Here is a 24,973-nt window from a genome sequence, read left to right on the forward strand (position 1 = left end):
ATAAAATACCTTGAATAAAATGATGAATGTTCCTTTGTCACTGGCACTCAAAGTCAACTAGATAGAACAAGGTCAGAGCAGGGTGTTTACACAAAGTTGTAGGAGGGGCAAGGAAACCCAAGCAGCTGGATAACATATTCACACTTAATGACTTACTTCTACTGTAGCCTACTTGGGATCGCACTACAGCACCATGGACATCAGCACTGCAATTTTAATAATTGGCTTTGCTGCAGTGATTGCAGCCTTCTTCCTTCTGGTAATTGGTCTAATGTACTCTGAGATGATGAATTCAGAKATTCCTCAAGGGGTTGCAAATCGAGGGAAACTGCATGTAGTTCATGGCTTGTTTGTTGGCATATCAATTGTGGTGAGTATCTATGGAATTGTTATTGCTTATTATTTTATGTTTTATGCAAGTCAAATCATGTTCAAGTCTGTAGAAATAATTAATTATTCTTACTCTTTGGTGAAAAGAAAAACATGCTTGTACTTGAATACTAAAAGAGGACTCTGCTCTTTTAAAAGATGCTTGTACTTTCTCTGTAATCTAAACACTGATAAAGCGTCAAGTGTGTAGATAAGAGAACAGGTCTGAATAAATGATGAAAAGCCAAAGTCATTCAGGCGTTCCATTGTTTGGGTAAGGACATACCAGCAGAGTTTCACAGTACTAGCTTGGAGTGGTGAGGAGGAGGAGTCTACCGTGTTCGGAAGCGACTGCACAATATATTTTTTGGGATTCAGGTTCACTCAAACATCGTTTTAACCCTTTCTAAACAGACTATTGTAATTGTTGATTAAATCTGACTTAATTTGTATTATTATTGTTATGTCATTTTCTAAGTGGGTAGATCAGCTTCAATATTGCAAATAGATTGTGGCTTGTATCAATGTAATTGTCTCCATCATTTCCAATCCCCCATATATTTTTGGGGTAAATATGTATATATACTGAACAAAAATATAAACGCAACATATAAAGTCTTTGTCCCATTTTTCATGAGCTGAAATATAAGATCCCAGAAATGTTCCATATTTATCTCAAATTGTGCAGAAATTTGTTTACATCCCTGTTAGTGAGCATTTCTCCTTTGCCAAGATAATCCATCCACCTGACAGGTGTGGCATATCAAGAAGCTGATTAAACAGCATGATCATTATACAGGTGCACCTTGTGCTGAGGACAGTAAGGCTACTCTAAAATGTGCAGTTTTGTCACACAACACAATGACAAAGATTTTTCAAGTTTTGAAGGAGCGTGCAATTGGCATGCTGACTGCAGGAATGTCCAACAGAGCTGTTTCCAGACAATTGAATAAGCCACCTCCAARGTCGGTTTAGAACATTTGGCAGTACATCCAACCAGCCTCATAACTGCAGACCACGAGTAACCATGCCAGCCCAAGACCTCCACGGCTTCTTCACCTGCGGGATCATATATCGGGGGGTGGGGGTGCTCAGGACTATTTATGTATGTAATGAAGCCCTTTTGTGGGGAATAACTCATTCTGATTGGCTGGGCCAGTCTCCCCAGTGGGTGGACCTGGCTCCCAAGTGGGTGGGCCTATGCCCTCCCAGGCCCACCCATGGCTGTGCCCCTGACCAGTCATGTGAAATCCATAAATTAGGGCTTAATTTGTTTATTTAAATTGACTGATCTCCTTCTATGAACTGTAACTCAGTTATCTTCTTTGAAATTGCTGCATGTTGTGTTTATATTTTTGTTCAGTATATATATATATATTTCAAATATATTTTTGTTCTTTATTATTTCCCCCTAACCCTACCACCTCTACCCAAATTGGAGTAAACTAATGGACAACAATAATACAGACACAATATACATTAGTTATCTTTTGTTTGTTTTTAGTCCCATCCTTCAGCTACTCTCAACCCCTCCCATCTATCTCTAGCTGCCCTATATTTTTTTCACTGTGCTGTGATGTTTCACAACAGTTCTCGACCTTCATATTCTCATAGCAACTCTACAGAGCGCCAATAGCTACAATGAATGGCTAAATTACTTCAGGACACAAATGGTCCACAGAGCTCCTCCTCCTCCTTGCCACTTTATTGGAGTCAATACAAAGTCCACCTACTGGTAAAACCTTAACTGTGTCATGGTGTCATTGTGGCCCTATTCCCACTATGAGATATGAAGGCGAGTCTGAGGAGCGGGGTGGCGAAAGAGAATTCTACTTTTCAATTCACATTACATGCTTGCCTTACCTTTCATTGTGGCTGGCAACAGACATTCTTAGTCCTCAACTCAAATTGACCGCAAATATCATAGTAGCCACTAGCCAGTAAGCACAATTCAACATTGACAGAAACTTTTCTTTTATAACATATTACACTATTGAATAATGCAACCAAACCATATTACACTCTTGAATAATGCAACAATTCACAAGCATGTATGTGCAGACAATTACAGGGTTTATTTTGTTGTCTGTAGGCTACACTTTAGCTTCAAGACAAAAGCACAGAACTGCTATAATGGATGTCTTCAGTACCGTTAACCTATCAAAAATAAACAATTAACCCTCATAAGAATGTAAAAGTACAGCAAACCTACCATACAACGTTACAACAAAATTACTAAAATGTAATCTAAACGTAAACCAGGCTTCATTTTTATCAACATCATGCAAATCCTTACGTGGTGAAATCCATTTGCAACAGAAAACGTGGGTATAAGTGAATTCACTGTGAAGAGCTGTTTTATATGGAAGCCATATAAATGTTGACATATCATGCCGCATGATTTGTCAACATGCACAATTAGTCTGTGCTTCAGTCTGATCAGCAATAGCCTACTGATAACAACCACAGCCGCAGGTAGCCTAGAGAAGCCTATGCGCTCTGATCCCATCTGGACCTGGCCAGGGGAAATGTAACGTCATCTTTTTATAGCCTAAACTATGTATTTATAGCCTAAAATAGGCCCATTTATTTGTGTTCTGAGAAAATGTAAATGTAATTTTGTTTATATTCACACTTCGGTTGGCTATGCTACCTAGGCCTTTTTAATACCAAAGTATTGACTGGAATTAATCAATCAACACAATAGTGATGATATGCTGTCTGACTATCTTTTTAGTTACAGATGCAAAGGCCTACACAATGCAACCTTGCATAKYGCAAGCTCAGCCCTGTTAGTTTTTTTCCAATCACATTTGTTGTCTCTGTCTGTGAAAAAGGTTTTCATGTTTTCATCCTCCCTAGAGCCAGGATTTTTTTTTACTGTATGACCTGATTAGAAAAATGATCTGGTCCCATCATAGCCCATATAAAACTTTAAAAAGTATAATTTTACAGCTCATTTATGACTATGTCATACTCTACAACTATGGTCCGAAGTTGGTTAAGTTAGCCTACTACCAGATCAGAAAAAAATCTGTGACCCATTAAAACAATTCCCCCCACTACTCTGGGACCTGTGGTACCACCTCTGAAATCACCACACAATGTTACAAATGAAAAAACATATCCTATTTGTATGATCCAACACYGTTATATATATATTGGGGATGGGCTTCCATAGTTTTACGTGGCTCAGTGCAGCCGGCAGCTACTGTCACTATTTCAGAAAGTAACAGGCTGTTACTGCAATTTCAGGTAAAAACTCAAAATAAGTCTCAAATATTAGGAAAAAGTACTGTGTATACAGTAGGAGTGTTGTCTCATCGAGACAATTCTGTATACACTGCACTACATCAAGGTGGGCAACTGTCGGATGAGTGTTGTGCGCAACCTCTGGGGGTAGTGGTCGAGACTTAGCAAGTATCCAAGTTTACATTTGAGTCGCAGACCGTATTTCTACAACCTTTAGTAAGTGTGAAGAGGCTCCTTAAAATTAACTGAGCTGTTGTATTCATTGTAGCATAATATGCAAGCAACAAGAAAAGCTATATTGTTGAAATTGAAAAATATTCCAGCTCACAATGGTTCGTGTTGACCTTATTTCTAAGATAGGCTATAGGCTAAGCCACCTGAATAAAGCTGCATACAATGTGTTAGTCCTTTAATAAGATATGCCCCCCCCCTTCTCTGTCTTTTCAGGGCCGTATCCTGGACCGTCTGGGTCTGTGTCATCAGGTCAGGTTCACCAGGTGGTTTAGAAGACGGTTCCTGGTCCATATAAGACCAGTTCCCCCAGGCCTACGTGTGAAAGACCTGACCTTCTCTGAGGTGCCAGTCAGAGTGTATGAGCCCACGACTGGCTCACTGGGCCTGAGGAGGGGCCTGGTGTATTTCCATGGAGGAGGATGGGTGTTGGGCTGTTTGGGTAATATGATAAGACAAAAATAATGTCTAGATGACATACTCCGAGTCGATATTCACGTAATAATAAGGAATTCCCCTCGACCACGCCCACACATTATTTCCCATTGACCCCAGTGTAAAAGAGCCAACTTCATTGTTGATTTTTTGTTATAAAGAAATACTGTAACAAAAGATGACGAAAAGCTGCGGTGTTATGCAATTTACATGTAATTGGGTCAAAAATCCCAACATACGGTTCTCTTCTCCCACATACGGAAGTAAAGCCTGTGAGAAGAGCCCTGTGTTGTGGGAAATTGTGGGGAGCCGGTGTCCAAGTAGGCTATTTGTACAATGCATTTGGAAATTATTCAGACCCCTTGACTTTTTCCACATTTTGTTACGTCACAGCCTTATTCTAAAATTGATTTTTTTAAATCCTCATCAATCTACACACAATACTCCATAATGATGAAGCGAAACAAGTTTTTAGGAATATTTGCAAATGTATTAAAATAAAAAACAGAAATAACTTATTTACATAAGTATTCAGATGCTTTGCTATGAGACTCAAAATTGAACTCAGGTGCATTCTGTTTCCATTGGTCATCCTTGAGATGTTTCTTCAACTTAATTGGAGTCCACCTGTGGTAAATTCAATTGATTGGACATGATTTGGAAAGGCACACACCTGTCTATATAAAGGTCCCACAGTTGACAGTGCATGTCAGAGCAAAAACCAAGCCATGAGGTCGAAGGAATTGTCCGTAGAGCTCCGAGAKAGGATTGTGTTGAGGCACAGATCTGGGGAAGGGTACTGCAAAATGTCTACAGCATTGAAGGTCCCCAAGAACACAGTGGACTCCATCATTCTTAAATGGAAGAAGTTTGGAACCATTTAGACTCTTCCTAGAGCTGGTCGCTCGGCCAAACTAAGCAATCTGGGGAGAAGAGCTTTGGTCAAGAAGGTGACAAAGAACCCAATGGTCACTCTGACAGTGTTCCAGAGTTCCTCTGTGGAGATGGGAGAACCATCCAGAAGGACAACCATCTCTGCAGCGCTCCACCAATCAGGTCTTTATGGCGGAGTGGCCAGACGGAAGCCACTCCTCCATAAAAGGCACATGACAGCCCGCTTGGAGTTTGCCAAAAAGCACCCAAAGGACTCAGACCATGAAACAAGATTCTCTTGTCTGATGAAACCAAGATTGAACTCTTTGGCCTGGATGCCAAGTGTCATGCCCGGAGGAAACCTGGCACCATCCCTACGGTGAAGCATGGTGGTGGAAGCATCATGCTGTGGGGATGTTTTTCAGAGGCAGGGACTGGGAGACGAGTCAGGATCGAGGGAAAGATGAACGGAGCAAAGTACAGAGAGAGACCTGATGAAAACCTGCTCTAGAGCGCTCAGGATCTCAGACTGGGGTGAAAGTTCACCTTCCAACAGGACAACGACCCTAAGCACACAGCCAAGACAACACAGGGGTGGCTTCGTGACAAGTCTGAATGTCCTTGAGTGGTCCAACCAGTGCCCGGACTTGAACCCAATCGAACATCTTTGGAGAAACCTGAAAATAGCTGTGCAGCGACGCTCCCCATCCAACCTGACAGAGCTTGAGAGGATCTGCAGAGAAGAATAGGAGAAACTCCCCATATACAGGTGTGCCAAGCTTGTAGCGTCATAACCGAGAAGACTCGTGGCTGTAATCACTACCAAAGGTGCTTCAACAAAGTATTTAGTAAAGGGTCTGAATACTTATATAAATGTAATATAATATTTTTTTATTTTTTATAAATTTGCTAAAATAAAACGTTTTTGCTTTGTTCTGGTGTATTGTGTGTAGATTGATGCGGGGGGAAAAACTATTTAGGCTGTAACGTAACAAAATGTGGAACAAGTCAAAGGGTCTGAATACTTTCCTAATGCACTGTAGCTAAGTATGTGTCAAATATTTAATCACATGTAAGACATTTAACTTGTTTGGTCTAGTCTGTTTGTAACTCTATTCACTACTTGTAGCTGTATAGTCCGTTTATTTGTGTTGGTCTTGGCTACCTTAATTTTCTGGTTGGTAGCTAGCACTCACTCACGTGGCTGCTAGCACCATCATTAAAAGTTTTTTTTTCTTTCTGCGATGTAGTGAGAGCTTGGGAGCAGGCAATATTGAAAAGTAATCTTTAGACATGTACTTTTCTTAACTGTAGTTTTGCAATTGACTAAAACAAGCAGACAACAAGAAAATTGTGTTTGATTTTTTTTTGCTGTGAGCAAATGGGGTAACCTAGGTAACCACAGGTTGTTTTCCCGAAAGGTGGGCGTGGCTTACCGATTGGGAGTATTGCTTGTCTTGCAAAATGTTCATCCTCTGTTTACTAAGTCTAAAACTAATTTTCTGTTTCTCGTGATTAGATACTGCAGATGACATCTGCAGGCACATTGCCAAGGAGGCTGAAACCACTGTGATTTCTGTTGGGTAACTTTTACTTTCTGACTCACTGCCTCATGTGATTCCAAAGCAGATTAATGCAGTGAAAGGGACTGTGAAGCTGTCAGACTTGACATGTTGTTCCTTTCTCTACCCTCATGCCTTTTAGATATCGGCTTGCCCCTGAACATCGGTACCCCACTCAGCTGGATGACTGTGATGCTGCAACGTGCCACTTCCTGTCTGTGGCAGAGGCAGAGTTCGGGGTGGACCCAGGCAGAGTGGCAGTCGGGGGTGATAGTGCTGGGGGAAACCTGGCAGCTGCACTATGCCAACGTCTGGCCAAGAGAAAAGATGGACATCTGCTGTCTCCCTGTGCCCAGGTCCTCATTTACCCAGCTCTGCAGATGGCAGATTTCAACCTGCCCTCGTACCAGCAGAATCATGCTGTGCCCATATTGTTCCGTGGCCGGGTGGCATTCTACTTCCTGCAGTATCTCAACGGGGACACGTCAGTGTGCCAGGACCTGCTGGAGGGGAACCACATCCCTGCTGAGATGAGGCTAGCCTTCAAGGAGTGGCTCTCCCCAGAACACCTCCCTCCTGAGTGCAAGGTGCGGGGCGAACTCCAGCAGGTACACTCAGCCTTAGACTACAACGGAGAGGTGTACCACAAAATCAAAGACGGTTTGGATCCGGAGGTCTCGCCGCTCCTAGCGGAGGATGCTGTTATCCGTCTGACCCCACCGGCCTTTATCCTGACCTGTGAGTACGACGTGCTGAGGGATGATGGGATCCTGTACAGGAAGAGGCTGTTGGACCTGGGACTGGACGTCACATGGCATCATGTTCCAGACGGCTTCCATGGACTTGTGGATTTTTTCAAAAAGGGCTGGCTAACCTTCCCGTCTGCAACACAAGCTATAAATAGTATTGTAAGCTATGTAAAAACACTTTGAGAAATGGATGTTGAAGTTTGATCTCTCTTTCATGTTCCTAGCAAGTGACTTTGTTCTGTTTACAGTAAGGGAAAGCAAATAAACACCTACACAGCTTACTACGTGTTTTACTCTTATTTTAATCAATTAAGGCATTCGTTTTCATTTCTACAGAAAATATAATAATATAAAAAAATATTTAAATTAAGACATATAGCATGTATGAGCTATAGACTAACTGCTGCATAATTCTCTGACATTTTATAATACAGAACCATTCTAAAGTCTTGCGTGCAAGTCTTATTATGATGCAGGTCCTGTGCCTCCTATTTGCCTCCGCTACTGCTCCAGTATTCTGTCTGTCAGTCACAGAATGTTTGCTGTATCCATAGCAACAGAGCTTCCTCTTCCTGTCTGGTGCCTATGTCACAATAAGATCTGGAGGAATGCACCATCATTCGTTCTGTTTGATTTAACTATGCTCTGATATTAGGACCAAACCAGCTCATGATCAGCTGTATGTGACACACCATGTTCAGTACCATATACAGTATGGGCAAACAGAAAAATGGACCCAACCTGGCTGGAGAATAGAGCAGAGGTATGCAAACAAAGTTCTAATTGGAAACTGGGTGGAAGAGAAACTGCAGGTAGGGTTTATAATATATTATATTTTCAGAGGAGACTGTCATGCCTCAAAGAAGACAAAACACTTTGGGGAGTCAGCATTCTCCACCCTAGGCATTAGGAAATGGAATTCCCTCCCCACTACCTTAAGCACTAGTGACTTAGATCCTCCTCCATAGAGGTCAAAGTGTGGATCAATCAGCACACAATGACAAATTCTTATTGCACTCAAGTTTCAAGTGTCCTGTATATATGGTATTATTTGTTCTATTTGATGTTTTATGTTTCCTGTATTTGTTTTAATCTGTTTTATGCAGGTGGGTCTAATCCTGAATGCTYATTGGTTAAAACCGCATTCCAGACGGTTGCTATTCCACAAATTACCACAGGCTAAATCTATGACGTGCACAATCCACTGTCTCATCAGTTTAGCCAAGCAATTTATAAACTTGATATCCACTATAAAAAAACATCTAGATATTATCTCACATTTCTTTTAGACTAACATTTAGTTTTCAACAGCGGAGATTTGAATAAACCTTGCTGTCTGTCTCTCCGACATTTGCAACATTGTTTCAATATTCAAATTTGATATCCAGCTGTCCCATAGCAATGAACCTGTCCGGAGTCGGGGCGAGACAGGCTGGCAGGCAGTGTTTTTCAGGCACTTGAAATCATGAATTGAAAAAAGCTCAAGCAATACGAAGTGCAGCCAGTTTGCAGTCTTTCCAGCTTCAGTTTGAAGTGATTGTGTTAGCTGTGTTTTTGTCTATCTCTGAACAACAGTGTCCTGACGAGTCAGCATATTTTCTATGCCAGGCGAAATCACACCTCGTTAGCTCATTGTTATGGATCTATCCAAATAAATGTTACTAGAAAACATCTTAAACATTTGCAAATGTAGCTACTTTGCTGTTATTCTGGCTGCACTTTTTGACGTGACTGTAAATTAGCCGTAGTTGGCTAGCTAGCAAGCAAGGGATAAGAACAGACAGTATAGCCATGTATGGCAATGGAACATTAACAACGAACAACTGGGTCGCGTCCATAGATATAGAACAAAAAGACTGAACGACTGGGTCGCGTCTCTAGCAACAGAACCGATAGAACGAACGACGAGCCGGCTTGGGTAGCAACCCTAGATTTGTGTCGGGACTAAATCTTGTGTAATAAAAATAAATTAATCAGAATAACGTTTTTAATGAAAATATGTCAATCATTATTTGAATATGTTGGTTGGTAACCCGTTGTATAAAAGTGATAATGCCCTTGAAGCCGGTGTTTGGAGGATATATCGGCACTTCGTCTAGGGCTTAACAACACCCATGCCAATTATCCTCCAAACCCCAGCTTCTTGGGTATTTCTCACTTAAATAACCCACTATACTACTAGTGAGTGATGTGRTTATGTATTTAGTTAACTTAATTTAGGACTCCCGATTAAAATTAGTTATGCTTAGATAACTCTGTTGCATACATTCGCAGTTTGAAATTTGTTTAAAAATTGCAAATGGTCCCTTTTAAAATAAACTACTACTATAGTCAAAGTTTATTTGGGGATGTTCAGCTAATTTCAATGAATTGCTGTTGGTATTATGCATTGCCTGTGATGAATGTTGATAATTCATCAAATAATGCAACATTTGGCAAGAGTCATCAACAGTCATTATCAAGAGTTTTAATTACAGCAAAGTGTGGGCACAGCAGCCTTTCCTTTTTATCCAAATGAGATTCTCCCAAGAAAAACCTGCACTGAATGTGAGAATGTGCTGTATCTCCTGCTTTCGGTAGCCAAAGATCTTCAACAAACTAGTTCAATGGCTGGTTTCCAAGGGTTCTGCTGCTTCTCAGTTGGTTTGCAAATCTATACAAAAATGATTAGAGGGCTTCATTTAAGCTATCTACATCAGCACAGACTCCCAGTGTGAGAAACGTGAGAGTCAATCTAATTGCATTGACGCCAAGCAGGGCCATGGGCTGCTGCTTCAGGATCTGACTAGAGGGATAACTTTAGAAATACTGTACAACAGCATGGATCGATGGTGAAGTGTGAGTTTTGCTGAGCTCATGCTGGGCTCAAGCTTAAGTGGCTGAGCATTCCCTCTTCTTCTCATCCTCCTCTCTCCCTCTCCTCCTCATCTTCCTGTCTATTTACCTTGTCTGTCCAAGACAGTTCACTCGAGAGTGTAAGACAGCCAACAGCACCAACTGTGCAGACTACCAGCCACAGAGGGGGCAGACGTCATCGTGAGCCGAATGGTGCTGTGGAAAGCTGAGGTCAGCCTTACACAGCAGGATCATGATGTTATTAGCATTAGCAAAAAGCTAGTGAAGTTGGGTCTAAAAGTCTGTTAGAACAAAATCCAAACCTAGACCATTCGCATCCCCCGAGATAATGAGCTAATCAATCAAAGAAACAGTGTGCCCTCTTTTCATTGTTTTAAAGCCATGATGACCAGAATAATAGTGTGTTGTGGTGTGTTCCAGGGCCTTGCTGCCAAGCTGCTTCTCTCCCACCACGGCACGCTGCCCTCCCATTACCTGGTCACCCTCTATGATGAGATGTACAGGCGCCAGGGCTCCTCCACCCTGCCCACATTGTGCTCCTGGCATCCAGACAGGCTGGAGAGGATGTCAGAGAAGTCTGACCACCACCGTTATCCAATCTTGTCAGCTGTAATTACAAACTGTTGTCAAGTAAATAAAATAAGTCAAGAAAAAAAAGAAGCAGTTTTCCACAGTTAAAGTTTAGGCAGAATAAATGGCCTTTGATTATTCCAAATATGTCACAGATATACTGTAACTAATGACTGCATCACTGTAACAGCTGAGCTCTCTCTCCTTCCCTTCCTTCTCCGTCCCACCTCCAACTAACTTTGGCCTGGTGGAGTCTAGACAGGCCTGCCTGGACCAGCAGCAGCCCCCCTTCTCAACGCTAAGTCTGTACAGGACAGCGTACCAGAGGCACCCACTAAGTGCATTCTGCCAGCCCCGCTTAGCCAGTGTGCCACGTGACCTTTCCAGCAAGCTCCATCCTGCCAATCTGAACAACAAGGACCTGGAAATGAAACAACAGTCCTGTAGACAGGTCCAAGACAACTCAGTCTCCGCCAGCCTCTTCCCTCCCCTCTCTTGGGTGTAGACACAGAGCTCAGGCTCACAAGCTGTTTAGATACTCAGGGGCCGTACTCAATGTGGTGCTGTTTGAGGATTACATTTTTTATTAGTCTGAGACATGAAAAATTTAATGGAGCAGAACATTTGGGAAATCAAAAGACGTAAAAATTAAACAGGAGTCTCATTATAATCTCTTAAAGTCTAGGCTCTCTCTTCCTCTGTGTGTGTGTGTGTGTGTGTGTGTGTGTGTGTGTGTGTGTGTGTGTGTGTGCGTGCGTGCGTGCGTGCAGGAGAGGGAGGGATGGAGAGTCCGCAAATCATCTGATAATTTAGGATAATCACATGTAAATTATTTTTCTTCACACCTATCTAATATTTGCTACTCAAAGGGCTGTTAGTAGTGCCCTACCCTAGGTACTTTGAAATCAAAGAAAGTGTTGATGTCAGAGCTGACCTGGGTATTCATTCAAATCAGGAGCCATGAGTCATGTAAGGGGAACTCTGAGGGGACCATTCCATTAGGTGTTTAATTACAGGGAATCAAASTGTTTAATTAGGAGGAATCAAAGATGCTTATGTTTGATGGTCAACCATCTGCGTCTCTCTTCTGCTGCTGCCTCAGCCAGTGCAGCTGAAGCCCCTTGCCTGCCTCTCTGTTACTCATCTTAATCCTTAAGTGCACTGCTGATTTTGTGTGAGTCAGAAGACGGGTAGGTTATGTGTTATTGGTTATGCTACACACAGTGCAAATTACTCCTTTGCACTTTCATGTTTAGTTATTCAGACACAGAGTCTATATTTACAGTCTATATATACAGTGTACACATATATATATATATATATATATATATATATATATATATAGACCAAACCACATGATGGCGCTATAGCGGCATGTCACAAACTGAAATCCCAGACGAGGGTGCTGTATCACATACTGTTGTTCGCAGTCTGTGATTGCTCTTTGTAAGAACAAACAGCTTGATTTAAATGAACAAAGAATTATACTTTTAATTCAAATATGTATATTGTCTATGTAATTACGCAACACATCCATTAACAGTCACATCTATCCTCCTACAAATGCATTGATGAAGTCTGCTGTCAGAAACGACACATCACACAGCAGAGCTCTGTTTGTTAGATTGTTGATGACTTATCATTGGAAATCTGTCACTGTTTGGAAGGAAAATCAATGTAATTTTAATAATGTTTAACCACATGACATAATAGCTAGCACATTGTTGCACAAAATGCTTTCAGTTTTTTTTTTTCAACAGAGTTGTATGACTGCTTAGATAAGTAACCTTCAATGAAATCTGCATATTTCTTTCTTCTGTTGATTAATACTGTACAAATGTAAGGATACATATTTGTACTTTCATTACAGCCATTCGTTATTTTGGTACATGAATTACTCAACATGGTTCAGTGCTATCCTTATATCAACAATGTTGAAAACAACAGCAGAAATCAGGCGTATACTATGCTCCAATCTTGGAAGAGATTCAAAATTAGCAATTACTTTTGTTTATTGAAGCTCACATACATTATGCTGTAAGTCACAATCTTTTACATCATGTCARATTTATAGATCACATGTGGATAATTGTATTGAGTCCAGTCCTCTGTGTGAGTAATATTTGTTCCCTATATAGTAACCAACTGTGATGGATTATTACTATATTACCCCACTGCTCCAAAGCATTATGGCTAGAGTGAATTAACTTAAGATTTTTTTATGAATTATTACAGGGGAGAAAGTGCACATCTTGCATGATTTAGGAGTAATGTAGTGCAAGGCAGGAGAAAAATGAAAAGAACAAAACACCTTCACAATACATAGAATTTCTATGGCAGTGTACCCTAAATAAATCTAAACAAGCCGTAATCGAATTACCATTAATGATGTTAATATTTTACTTTCATTGCCTCTGATTAAGACAGCTGTGCTTCTCAGTAGGATACACTCAGCTCTGAAAAATGGCCTTGGTGCACAAGTAAATTAGATAGTCCCTCACTGCTCTGTCCTTGTCTGTGCTGAGGAGAAGCATTCCTGGTTACACACTGGTCTGGTGAGCCTTCGTATCAGGAAGTGAGAGGAAAAACGGGAAAAGGATGCCCTTGGCTCCAGAGAGGACACTCAAATCATCCGATACAAATCTTGGAGAGATCTCATCAGCCAGGAAGCTCATGGTGAACTGGTGGCTCATGCAGTAGATGGTGTCGTCCAAGGCGACACACTGGAAGGCGAGGCATTGGTCAAGGCGTTTGGTGCAGCACTCGTACCATAGTCGTGCCACAGTGTGGTAGCGGTACACACTGATGCCTAGCTGCGGGCTGACATCAAAGCGATACAGGAAGTTCCTCACTCCCACTATCTCGGTGGTCCTCTCTTTGCTGCCCGTTATTGAGCTTTTCCTCCACACGTTGATATTTGGGTTGTAGCGCAACAGTGTGTATCTCAGTGTTCCCCCTAGAACAAAGAGCTCCCCGTTGCACACTGTGACATGATGGGCCACAGCAAATGTATCATTGGGCAGTGGGGCCACAAAAGTCCATCTGTCAGAGCGGGGGTCATAGCGCTCTACGGTAGACAGACACTCCCCTCCGATTGCATAGATGTAGCCCTGCAGGGCTACCAGTTTGCAGTGGCGCCTGAACTCGTTCATAGGACTGATCTCTTTCCAAATTGATGTTACGGGGTTGTAGCAGAACACTCTCTTGGAAGGCTTCATCTCTCTATCTGCGCCCTGCTGGCAGCCCCCCACTGCTACAAATAAGTAGTTGTCCATAGTGCACATGGCACAGCCTTTGGAGATGACTTCCTGAGGGATGGGACACAGTGGGTGCCAGCTGTCTTTATAATCATCATAATAGTAGAGACCACTACATGGTATGTTGGTGACTCCCTGCTCCCTTTTTGTCCCTTGAGGACTACTCCCCACCCAGTCCTGAGGGCCCATGTTGCCTGCCATTAGGAACTGCCTTCCTCTCATACGCTGTTTCTGGATCTCATCCTGATCGCCTGCTCTCAGCCTCCCATACAGACCTGGGTCCCTGCGGATCTGGAGGTAGTTGTCAGACATCACTCTAAGAGCTGACTGCTGCAGAGGGGCCTGCCCATGCTTCTTAGACAGCTCCACCTCCACGCAGTTGCCCAAATCAACCTTGGCCTTAAAGATCTCCAACTCTGAGCTGCCCATGATTTCTGGAGGCAGATTTATACATTTGGCCCCAGCTATGGTTTCTAGGCTGTGCTCCTCCCATGCACTGGGGTGCCTGGTGTCTGTGGTAGGACTGAGTGGGCTGACAGGGCTGGGATCCCCTGATGAAGAGGCCCGAGAGTGGGGCCTCAGTGGGGTTGAGGCTCTGGGTGTCAGAGGGGGGATCTGGAGCTCTGAATTTTCAGATGCTGTGAGGTAGCTGTCCTTGCGTATGAGTGCTCYCTTATTGGGAGATGTGGGCTCTGAACTAACTGGGGAGAACGGCCTCTGAACCAGTTCACTTATGATGGGGCTCAGGGACAAGGGAGGCTCAGTGAGGCTGCTGCCACATCTTCCAAACTCCACCGACTGTGAGTCCAGTGAATTCCCCTCAAACAGACCTAATATGGAGTCTGTGATGGAGTGCGAGGAAGATTCCACGTAGTATTRATAAATCTTTCCTCGCACAACGCTCTGCTTCCCAGGTCCCTCCATCACGAGGTTGGCATCCTCCACTGTGATCTCTGCTTTTGAGAGGAAGGTGGAGTAGGCCCCATGCAGCCCCAGGTCTTGCCTCAGTTCCCTGCCCACACCCACACTGCCCTCCAGCCTCTGCAGAAAGCAAGGGGACAGACGGCCCGATGGGCTGGCCAGACCACTGTTTTTCGGATAAGGGAGTTTCAAGGTGGATCCAAATGTACAATTTCTGATCTTAATCTCAGCCTCTTCAACAAACATGGGGATATCTATCTCAGCCTCCTCAACAAACACAGGGAATTCTCCCTCCAACTCCAAGCTGTTGTCTTCTACATTTGATCCATCCTGCGGCGTAACCATTTCTTCAGTGTTTGCGAGCCGGCAAATATCTTTAGTCTGGGGCAATTCTCCTTCCCCTGTCCCTGTATTGGTGTTGTCAGGTGTCAGGTCATCCCTCACAGGGCTAATCTGTGAGTGGCCAGGCTGTTTGTCCCCATTGTTGCTGGAGTCATGTTTGGCTGTGCTTTGAGGCCGCAGTTCCATCTTGCAGTTCCGACAGATTCCATTGGGTGCTTCAGTGGGCCCGTCTGAAGGAGGCCTCACACAGAGCTGGGGTTTAGCTGCTGTACCCCTGGAGCTGTACATTTAACATTTTACATTTAAGTCATTTAGCAGACGCTCTTATCCAGAGCGACTTACAAATTGGTGCATTCACCTTATGACATCCWGTATGACATCCTGTAGAATCTGTAAACCCAGGAGATGAGAAGCACAGCGGCCATGGAACACGTCAGCCTCCCCAGCAGGTGCATGTCAAACTGGACACCCAGCAGGTCTGCTAAGGGCATATCTAAACGGACGAGTTGCCAAGTTTAACAACCTTTTTGTCTGGGTATTTATTTTCAGTGCATCTTAGCCAATGGTAGCCGGCACCCTGCGTGCTGCAGAGATCTGATGACTGTGTCTGTTCTCTCTTCTCTCTCTGGACAACATGTAAACTGATACCTGCAGCAACACTATTTGCATCCCTCACTGGAGGGGTGGGGCAGCGGTCACATTCTACTTGCAGCAGGTGATCATGTTTGCTCTGTCCTTCACTATGTAGAAAATAACATATTCATACTGGGATATTTTTTGACTCAACACAAGATGAGTTTATGATGTTGTTTACTGAGTAAGTATTTAAGTGTTTTAACAACTTGGAAACTACTGTATATCACCACAAGGTTAAACATGGATTCAGACTATTTGTGCTGTTTAACCTAATGTTTGCATTATGTGTAGGAGTGGCCTGGATCATATGTCTCTATTGACATATCACACTCCCTCTCCAGTTAAACACATGGCAGGTTGCTATCTGCTGAGAACAGGGTTTGACTAAGGCGTGCGAAAGGCTGATTGGAGGCATTTGAGGCCATAATTACCAGGATACAGTTGTTTGCACAGGCAAAACCCAATAGCAAATGTCTCTCACTATGCAACACACACTATACAACACATTGGTTTTGGCTCAGCTACAGAGGGAAAAGAGACCAGGGGTGGTGTTCACATAAAATGTAACTATACATTTGGTAAAACTTTATTTGGATAGTCCATCTGTACACTCTTAGAAAAAAAGGTGCTTTCTAGAACCTAAAAGGGCTCTCCCCACAGGATATCTCTTCAAAGAACACTTTTTGGTTGCAGGTAGAACACTTTTGGTTCCAGGTAGAACACTTCTGGGTTCCATGTAGAACCCTTTCTAKAGAAGGTTCTACATGGAACCAAAAATMGTTCTACCTGGAACCAAAAAGGTTTCTCCCTGGAACCATACAGGGTTCTCCTATGGGGACAGCTGAAGAACCCTTTTGGAACACTTTTTTCTAAGAGTGTAGATGATCTACAGAGTATCAATAACATTTCAAATAACTATCTACTAACCCTTATCCTAACCCTAAAATTTACCCTAACCCTAACCTTTATTCTAAACCTAACCCTAACCGTAACCTTAGCAAACAGTTGCTTATCAACYGATAGTTTGTTGATAGTATGACAATCTGTAGAGCATCTACATATGGAAAATTCGGACTATCCAAATAATGTGTAACCATACATTGGTAATTTAAGCACAGACTTTTAGTTTAGAACGAAATGACTGTGTTAAAGTATTAATGATGTTGTCATTTCTATCACACTCCGATGAACACGTATTGTATCATGTAAGAGGGATGCAGTCAGACAACCGTCTGAGCCTCAATGCCAAAAAGGAGTGTTTGACTGTATGACTCTGACAATATCATCCATATTTATAGACTGAATGGGCATACACACATACATCTCTGTCGCGCTGGAGTCCTTTCGCTCAATCACTGCAGTTGAGCTGTCAAATTTGAATTTGTGTTGCCGATAACGCTTGACTGAGGCCAGGGTCACAACAAAGAGCTGGTCCAGCAACGATGCAGTGACACTCAGGGAGACGTGTCACTCAGGTAGCCATTTGAACAGTGTCCTCTGTGACATAGACACTATTTGGCCATCTGATAGCATAGCTTCCAGAGGCCCGTAAAGGGATCTGGATTCAGCAGGCACGGTTAGTCGTGAATAATTCACTGGTGTGCCACAAAGGCAGCTCCTTCTCTTCTGTGCCTCCGCTGTCTCAGGTGTACCATTCAGGAGCACTGCAGAACAAAATGATTGCCAGCATGTGCAGTGTTGTGCGGAGACACTTTCACCTCTTCCCCTCCTGTGATATCATATGGACAGGAAATGGGAAATGTAAACAGTTTAAACAGCCGTAACTATTTGAGGTGAACCATACTACTGCAAGCGTTATTCTTGGAGGATGGGTGGATTGTGTAATAGATTAAGATCATGAAAGGGAGGCTATGGGGAAGTGAACGCTGTGGCTACATGGCTAGCAGAGGACGAAATAACCTTAAGGTAATTCTGATTACAAGTTTAGCACTGAAGTATGAACAAACAAAGCAATTGATGTGTTAATGTAATTCAAGCAAATATATTTACCATATTCTATATTTTTTTCATTTGGTCTGAGCCCCTTTGAAAAAGCACTATGATGTACTCATGGAAAACTATTATTGCATACTTCACAAACATGATTACATTGGCAATCAGATATGCATGCCTTTCAAATAATGTGAACACAGCACAAATACATACTATAGAGCTAGGATGTCAAACAGTTTTCATAATTCAATGTGGTGTGCTTTAATTTGGTCTACTGTCTCTTTTATCATGGATGGCCTTCTGTCACGCCCTGACCTTAGAGATCCTTTTTATGTCTCTATTTTGGTTTGGTCAGGGCGTGAGTTGGGGTGGGCATTCTATGTTTTGTTTTCTATGATTTTCTATTTCTATGTTTTGGCCGGGTATGGTTCTCAATCAGGGACAGCTGTCTATCGTTGTCTCTGATTGGGAACCATACTTGGGTAGCCTTGTTTCCCACCTGTCTTTGTGGGAAGTTGACTTTTGTTTAGGGCACATAGCCTGTAGCTTCACGGTTAGTTTTTGTTAGTGTTTGTTGTTTTGTTCGGCGTCATTTTTATCAATAAAGAGAAAATGTACGCTTACCACGCTGCACCTTGGTCCTCTTTTGTCGACAGCCATGACAGAACTTCCACCACCAAAGGACCAAGCAGCGTAGTAGAGAGGACTCCTGGACATGGGAGGAGATCCTGGATGGTAAGGGACCCTGGAGGCAGGCTGGGGAGTATCGCCGTCCAACGGAGGAACTGGAGCAGCTAAGCGGAGCAGCAGCGTTATGAGGGAACAAGGCTGGCAAGGAAGCCCGAGAGGCAGCCCCCAAATAATTTTTTGGTGGGGGGTGGCACACGGGGAGTGTGGCTGAGTCAGGTTGGAGACCTGAGCCAACTCCCCGTGCTTTACCGTGGCGAGCATGTGACTGGTCATGCCCGTGCTATGGGGTGATGCTTACTGTGTCTCGGTTGAGCATTCACAGGCCGTGTGCTCGGTGCCAGCGTCCCGCATTTCCCGGGTCGAAGTGGGCATCCAGCCAGAACGGGTTGTGCCAGCTTTGCGCTCGAGACCGCCAGTGCGCCTCCATTTTCTCCACGGCCCAGTGTATCTGGTGCCTCGGCCAAGGAAGAAGCCTCCTGTATGTCTCCCAGCCTGGTGAGTCCTCTGCCTGCTCCCAGAGCCAGGCCTCCTGTGTGTTTCTCCACTCCAGAGACGGTCTCCAGTCCGGAGCCTCCAGAGACGTCTCACCCGAAGCCTCCAGAGACGGTCTCCAGCCCGGAGCCTCCAGAGACTGTCTCCAGCCCGGAGCCTCCAGAGACGGTCTCCAGCCGGAGCCTCCAGCGACGGCCTCCAGTCCGAAGTCTTCAGCGAGGGGCCCAGTCCGGGGCCCGCAGTGAGGGCCCAGTCCGGGCCCGCAACGAGGGTCCCCAGTCCGGGTCGTGGCGAGGGTCCCCGCACCAGAGGTGCCACCAAAGTGGGGTGAGCCAGCGGTGGAGGGGGTCTGCGTCCCGCACCTGAGCCCCGCCCGCGGATAGATGCCACCCAGAGCCTCCAACTATAGGTTTTGCGGCCGGAGTCCGCACCTTTGAGGGGGTACTGTCACACCCTGACCTTAGAGATCCTTTTTATGTCTCTATTTTTTCAACATAGACAGCTGCCTCTGATTGGGAACCATACCCGGCCAACAAAGAAATAGACAAACTAGAATGCCCACCCAAATCACACCCTGACCTAAACAAATAGAGAAATATAAAGGCTCTCTAAGGTCAGGGCGTGACAGTACCCCCCTCCAAAGGTGCGGACTCCGGCCGCAAAACCTGACACTATGAGGGAGGCTCCGGGTGGGCATCTAGCCTCAGTGGCAGCGCCGGTTCGGGGCGTAGACCCCGATCCGCTTGCTGATCCCTCCGCTTCCGTGGAACCCGACCGTGGATTGTCGCCGGAGGAACCGGACCGTGGATCGTCGCAGGGGACTCCGGACCGTGGATCGTCGCCGGAGGCTCCGGACCGTGGAATGTCGCCGGAAGCTCCGGACCGGGGACTGTCGCCGGAAGCTCCGGACCGGGGACTGTCGCCGGAAGCTCCGGACCGGGGACTGTCGCCGGACGCTCTGGACTGTGGAGGCAAACTGGAAGCCTGATGCGTGGAACCGGTACAGGTGGCATCGGGCTGATGACACGCACCTCAGGGCGAGTGCAGGGAGAAGGCACAGGACGTACTGGACTGTGGAGGCGCACTGGAGACACAGTACGTATGGCCGGCGCAGGATATACTGGGCCGTGGAGGCGCACTGGAGGTCTGGAGCGTAGAGCTGGCACAACGCGTCCTGGCTGGATGCTCACTTTAGCCCGGCAAGTGCGGGGTGTTGGCACAGAACGTACCGGGCGCACTGGAGACACATTGCGTATCTCCGCAAAACATGGTGCCTGACTGGTCCCACGCTCTTCACTGCGACTGTCTTGCTCCAGACACCAAACAATCCACTCTACTTCATCACTCCCCTCAACCATCTCACAATACTCTTCTTCGCTCTCAAACTCGCCCCTCGGCTCCGCCGACCAACCCGTGTGCTCCCCTCAAATTGTTTTTCGGGGCTGCCTCTCGGGCTGCCTTCGTGGTTGTGAACTTCGGAGTCGCCGTTGGTCCTCCTTCGCTGCCTCCGCTGCCTCCGCCTGCTTCCATGGCAGGGTCTTGTCCCCTGCCATAACCTCCTCTCAAGTCCATGATGTCCTCCACTCACTTTTCTCCCGGGCCCAGGATCCCTGCTCCTCCTGGCCACGCTGCTTGGTCCTTTGGTGGTGGGATCTTCTGTTACGTCCATTGTTAGAAGGAGACCAAGYTGCAGCGTGGTAGGCGTASATTWTWKTTTTATTWWAAWMYKKKCSAAAAAKKAKKAAAWWKKAAAARGAACYTAAKGCTAMYTGCAYTGCAGAAAGCAACTACACACAAYCAAGATCCCACAACTGAAGGTGGGAAAAAGGGCTGCCTAAGTATGATCCCCAATCAGAGACAACGATAGACAGCTGCCTCTGATTGGGAACCATACCCGGCCAACAAAGAAATAGACAAACTAGAATGCCCACCNACAACGATAGACAGCTGCCTCTGATTGGGAACCATACCCGGCCAACAAAGAAATAGACAAACTAGAATGCCCACCCAAATCACACCCTGACCTAACCAGAAATAAAAAGGCTCTCTAAGGTCAGGGCGTGACAGGTAGGCCTATCTATCTTCCATAGTAAAGAGAGTAAGGCAGTTTACTATATGTAATTTAAAACACCCTGAGGTTGTAGAAGTAAAGTCAAGCCAGATTATTTGATAATCTCTCCATTTTAATACAGGTGATATGAAACAAATGCAACAACCCTGTTAGCACTCTGCTTCAGGTGAGCATCTTCCTGAAATGGTGGCTAACATGATCCTACTAGGAGATGTCGGTGGGAAGAGTTACATATTGTACATAATGCAATGTCACTTAAGTATGTAACAAGTAAATAACTGGATTTACAGGCCAGTGACAATGAGATGCAGTGTTGACCACTGCAAAACACGAAAAGGAGAAAGAATGGTCAAACGTCACATGCACTACAAATCCAAAACGGCAGACATAATGTAGGATATTTGCATTGTTTTTTCTGTCCTCATTTTCAAACTTGTCACACAGATGTAGAGACTGAATGAATGGAATCAGAAGGCTGTAAACTGTTCTGTCCTGACAGCCTATAGGATTATCTCTTGAAACAGCGATAAAGGATGAGAAAATACAAACAAAGGCTGTGAGRTGCTGCAAACCCTCCCAACTCTTCACCAACCAATCCTAACCTGAACCCATAAAACCTCTTTGATTATCTTCAATATTTACACAGATGTACACAAAATACACTCAAAAAGGAGATTTTCCATTTTCTCGTTTAGTCCTCTTGTACATTCCAAGCCATCCAAGAAAAGAAATACCTGTATAGTGATAAAAAAGAATGTGCTCATTGAGCGTTCACATTTGTTCCCAGTTGTTTATGTGTAGCTTAAAGACTGGGTACAACACAGCCCAGTGAATGGGACAACTGGTTGGCCCTCCCACACTGGTCGGTTCAGTGTCTCTCTTCACACTTGCAACATTTGAACATATCAAAACAAACCCAAATGCTTTTTATTTTCCTTTTTTAACAACTAATTTTATTGATCAACAGGCAGAGGTGTGACAAGAAACAAAAAGAAGGTGTGGTCGGGGGAAGGGGTATACTGGAGGTGGTTATTCTCATGTTCAGTACGTTATGCTGTTTTCTTTATATTATAATCTTGGTTATTATTTCATTACAAAAACAGAGTGGAGGGCCATCGGGTGGTGGCACTGGTTCCTGAAKGACTGATGCATGGAGGGCCGGTTGGATGACTGGAAAAGGCTTGCAGGACTGTGTGGTGTGGTTGTATGTGTGTCTGTTTGTGGTGTTGTGGTGTTTGGGCTTGTGGTATGTGTATGTGGTGTGTGTGTATGTGTGTTGGAAAGGCTTGGGATTGTTTGTGTGTGTGTGTCTCTGTGGGTCTACTGTGTGTTGTGTGTGTGTGTACAGAGTGTGTGTTGGCTGGGAGGGTTCACGTCAGTTCCACAGTCACTGTGAGGGCCAGGGACAGCACCATCCATATTAGTCCGACTACATCCATGCGAGGGGCTCCATCTGCAAGGGCCAGAAAAAGAGAGAAGAGTCAGATACAATCCCTATTTATAATTGCCAGTCACGAGACACACACACACAAAAAAGTTTTTTTTTAAAGAAGACAAAACAGACTTTAATCTAAATAAAAACACTGATTGGTCAGTTAGTTCTTGGTCAGGTCATAATTTCCTTTCTACGTAATAAAAATGAATGCAACCAAATCATGTACTGCCAGAGCAGATCTGGTCAGATATTATGTCCCGGTAAAGCCTTTCAAATCAAGGGCAATTGGAAATCCTGGCTCTCTGCTTTTATGTCAACTTAACCACATTCTCCACTGATGTTAATGATGCTAAACATGATATTCCTTCTAGAACTACAATTGTAATAGTCTTCCGCTTTCCGCTTGTTTAAGTAGGATTGCAATAAACAACTACTACGGGCCACTGCCCCACTTCCCATGCGTCTCTATACCTCAGTTAATTTCCATTATCATCAATATTCTAAAACATTTGTTAGGACAGCGAGAGGGTTGAAACTCTGACAGAGATGGATGGTGGCCCTTAAAAGGTATGTGGTTTGTTGCTGTTCTCTGCAGTGGCCTCTGTGCTGACTGACAGATAAGGTGGACTTCCCACACACACAGAGGGAGGAGTTGGCAGATCAGCCACTGAGCGATCAGACACGTGTGCGGCGATCTCTCGGGGCCATGTTCTACACCGATTTGACTTGCATGCGAGGCATATCTGCGCCTCGCTCTGCGATCGGTACCTTCCACGCTGACCTGATTCTGTCCTTGCTGTGGCAAACCTGCTCCTGCCGGATCATTTGCATATTCAAATTTACATCCGTAAGATATGGCAAGCAAAGCAGCAGAGAGAGAGAGAGACTGAGAAAGAGAACCCTCATATCCCTCTGCGCTTTTTTTGACAATCCCTCATCTTAACATATGATAATTGGATGCGCTGCAAATGAGGCCCCACAGTGAGGATGAAACAACCCTAATCTCACAGTTCTCACAAATGTATAAAAGTGGATAGTGACTGAAGGAGTATTGTATCTGAACGTAGGGGGAGAGATTTCTGGTTCAATTGTTCTTATCTTTTTGGAGGAATTGTGTTGATGATAGAATGACAGACATGTGTTCACCTGTCGTCAGTTTGTCTATCCATCAAACCCTAACCAAGAAGTAGCTAGTAGCTAGTCATTTGTTACTGTCCCATTTTGGATACAGATTGCATGCTTGTCATTTCAAATGTATTCAAATACATCTTCAAAAATGTGTGAGAAAAACAACATTCAAACAAACAAAAAAGGAGAAATGCTCTTTAAAAGACTACAATATAAACTTTCTCTGTGAGTGGTCTTCATAGGTGCCATACTTACTGTTCGGATTCTGAGTGTTTTTCATCATGGCAGGATTTTCTGTTGAAAGAGATGAAGGGAAAACAGAGAGAGGGTAAACAGAAAGAGAGAGAGAGATATTGCTTTAACACTGTACAGCCATAATATGATACTATTCCACTAAAAACRTTGAGAGTGTAATGTTTACTGTTCATTTTTCATTGTTTATTTTACTTTTGTTTATTATCTATGTCACTTGCTTTGGCAATGTAAACATATGTTTCCCATGCCAATAATGCCCTTTGAATTGAATTGAATTGAGCGAGAGAGAGAGAGAGAGGGCGAGAGAGAGTTGCCAGAGTAAACGGCGATTGCTACTCAGGCCCAGATTCTAGGATAATGCATTATTAGTAGATTTCGTAGAACACATCTGAAGTTTCTAAAACTGTTTGAATGATGCTCTGTGAGTATAACAGAACTCATATGGCAGCAAAACTAGGAAAAATCAACAGGAAGTGGGAATCATGAGGTTGTAGTTTTCAATCATTCCTTATCCAAGTACAGTGGAAATGGGTATGTTGCACTTCCTAAGCTTCCACTGATTGTCAATCAGTCTTTAGAACCTTTTCTGATGCTTTCTACTGTTGAAGTTTGGCGGGGGGGTGTAGATGAGAGAGATTGCAGTAAGTCTCTCCAAGAGCTGGGAGCTGGAGAATTGACGCATGCGGACTGACCATGGCGCCGGTATCACTGTGAGACCTGCTGCGCTTCCATCAATTTTCTGAAAGACAAAGGAATTCCCGGCTTGGAGGACATTAATTGGAAGATTTATGTTAAAAACATCCTAAAACCGATTTAGGATTCTATACATTCGCTCCAATTGAACATGTTTCTACGACTGTAGGATTTCATATATAGAGTATACTGTGAAAAGATAT

General features: G+C 44.1%; 3 protein-coding genes and 1 pseudogene across 4 annotated transcripts in view; 2 read left to right on the forward strand and 2 right to left on the reverse strand.

The window, feature by feature from the left end:
• The first annotated feature begins 133 nt into the window (after positions 1-133).
• On the forward strand, positions 134-7,752 carry aadacl4 (arylacetamide deacetylase-like 4). The gene is made up of 4 exons (XM_023996453.2): positions 134-370; positions 4,069-4,294; positions 6,680-6,743; positions 6,865-7,752. Exons 1-4 carry the CDS (start codon positions 194-196, stop codon positions 7,652-7,654), a joined length of 1,257 nt encoding a protein of 418 aa, XP_023852221.1. The 5' UTR covers positions 134-193; the 3' UTR covers positions 7,655-7,752.
• A 186-nt stretch (positions 7,753-7,938) lies between these two features.
• LOC139028434 (cilia- and flagella-associated protein 107-like) lies at positions 7,939-11,402 on the forward strand (annotated as a pseudogene).
• Positions 11,403-12,362: 960 nt separating this feature from the next.
• Positions 12,363-16,028, reverse strand: LOC111969992 (kelch domain-containing protein 7A). Its single transcript, XM_023996454.2, has 2 exons — positions 15,796-16,028; positions 12,363-15,697 (listed from the first exon to the last, which is right to left on the reverse strand). The coding sequence occupies exons 1-2, from the start codon at positions 15,906-15,908 to the stop codon at positions 13,438-13,440; spliced, it is 2,373 nt and encodes a 790-aa protein (XP_023852222.2). The 5' UTR covers positions 15,909-16,028; the 3' UTR covers positions 12,363-13,437.
• A 5,322-nt stretch (positions 16,029-21,350) lies between these two features.
• LOC111969993 (immunoglobulin superfamily member 21-like) overlaps positions 21,351-24,973 on the reverse strand; it is a 270,568-nt gene continuing 266,945 nt past the window's right edge. For both annotated transcript variants that reach the window (XM_023996456.2, XM_023996455.2), the window contains exons 9-10: positions 24,078-24,116; positions 21,351-22,712 (exon numbers count right to left, since the gene is read on the reverse strand). In XM_023996456.2, the coding sequence (XP_023852224.1) occupies positions 22,630-22,712; positions 24,078-24,116 (122 nt within the window). In that variant the 3' untranslated portion in view covers positions 21,351-22,629. The remainder of the gene's footprint in view (positions 22,713-24,077; positions 24,117-24,973) is intronic.

The sequence above is a fragment of the Salvelinus sp. IW2-2015 genome, linkage group LG11 (genome assembly GCF_002910315.2).
Source record: "Salvelinus sp. IW2-2015 linkage group LG11, ASM291031v2, whole genome shotgun sequence".
In the NCBI taxonomy this organism is placed as follows: Eukaryota; Metazoa; Chordata; class Actinopteri; order Salmoniformes; family Salmonidae; genus Salvelinus; species Salvelinus sp. IW2-2015.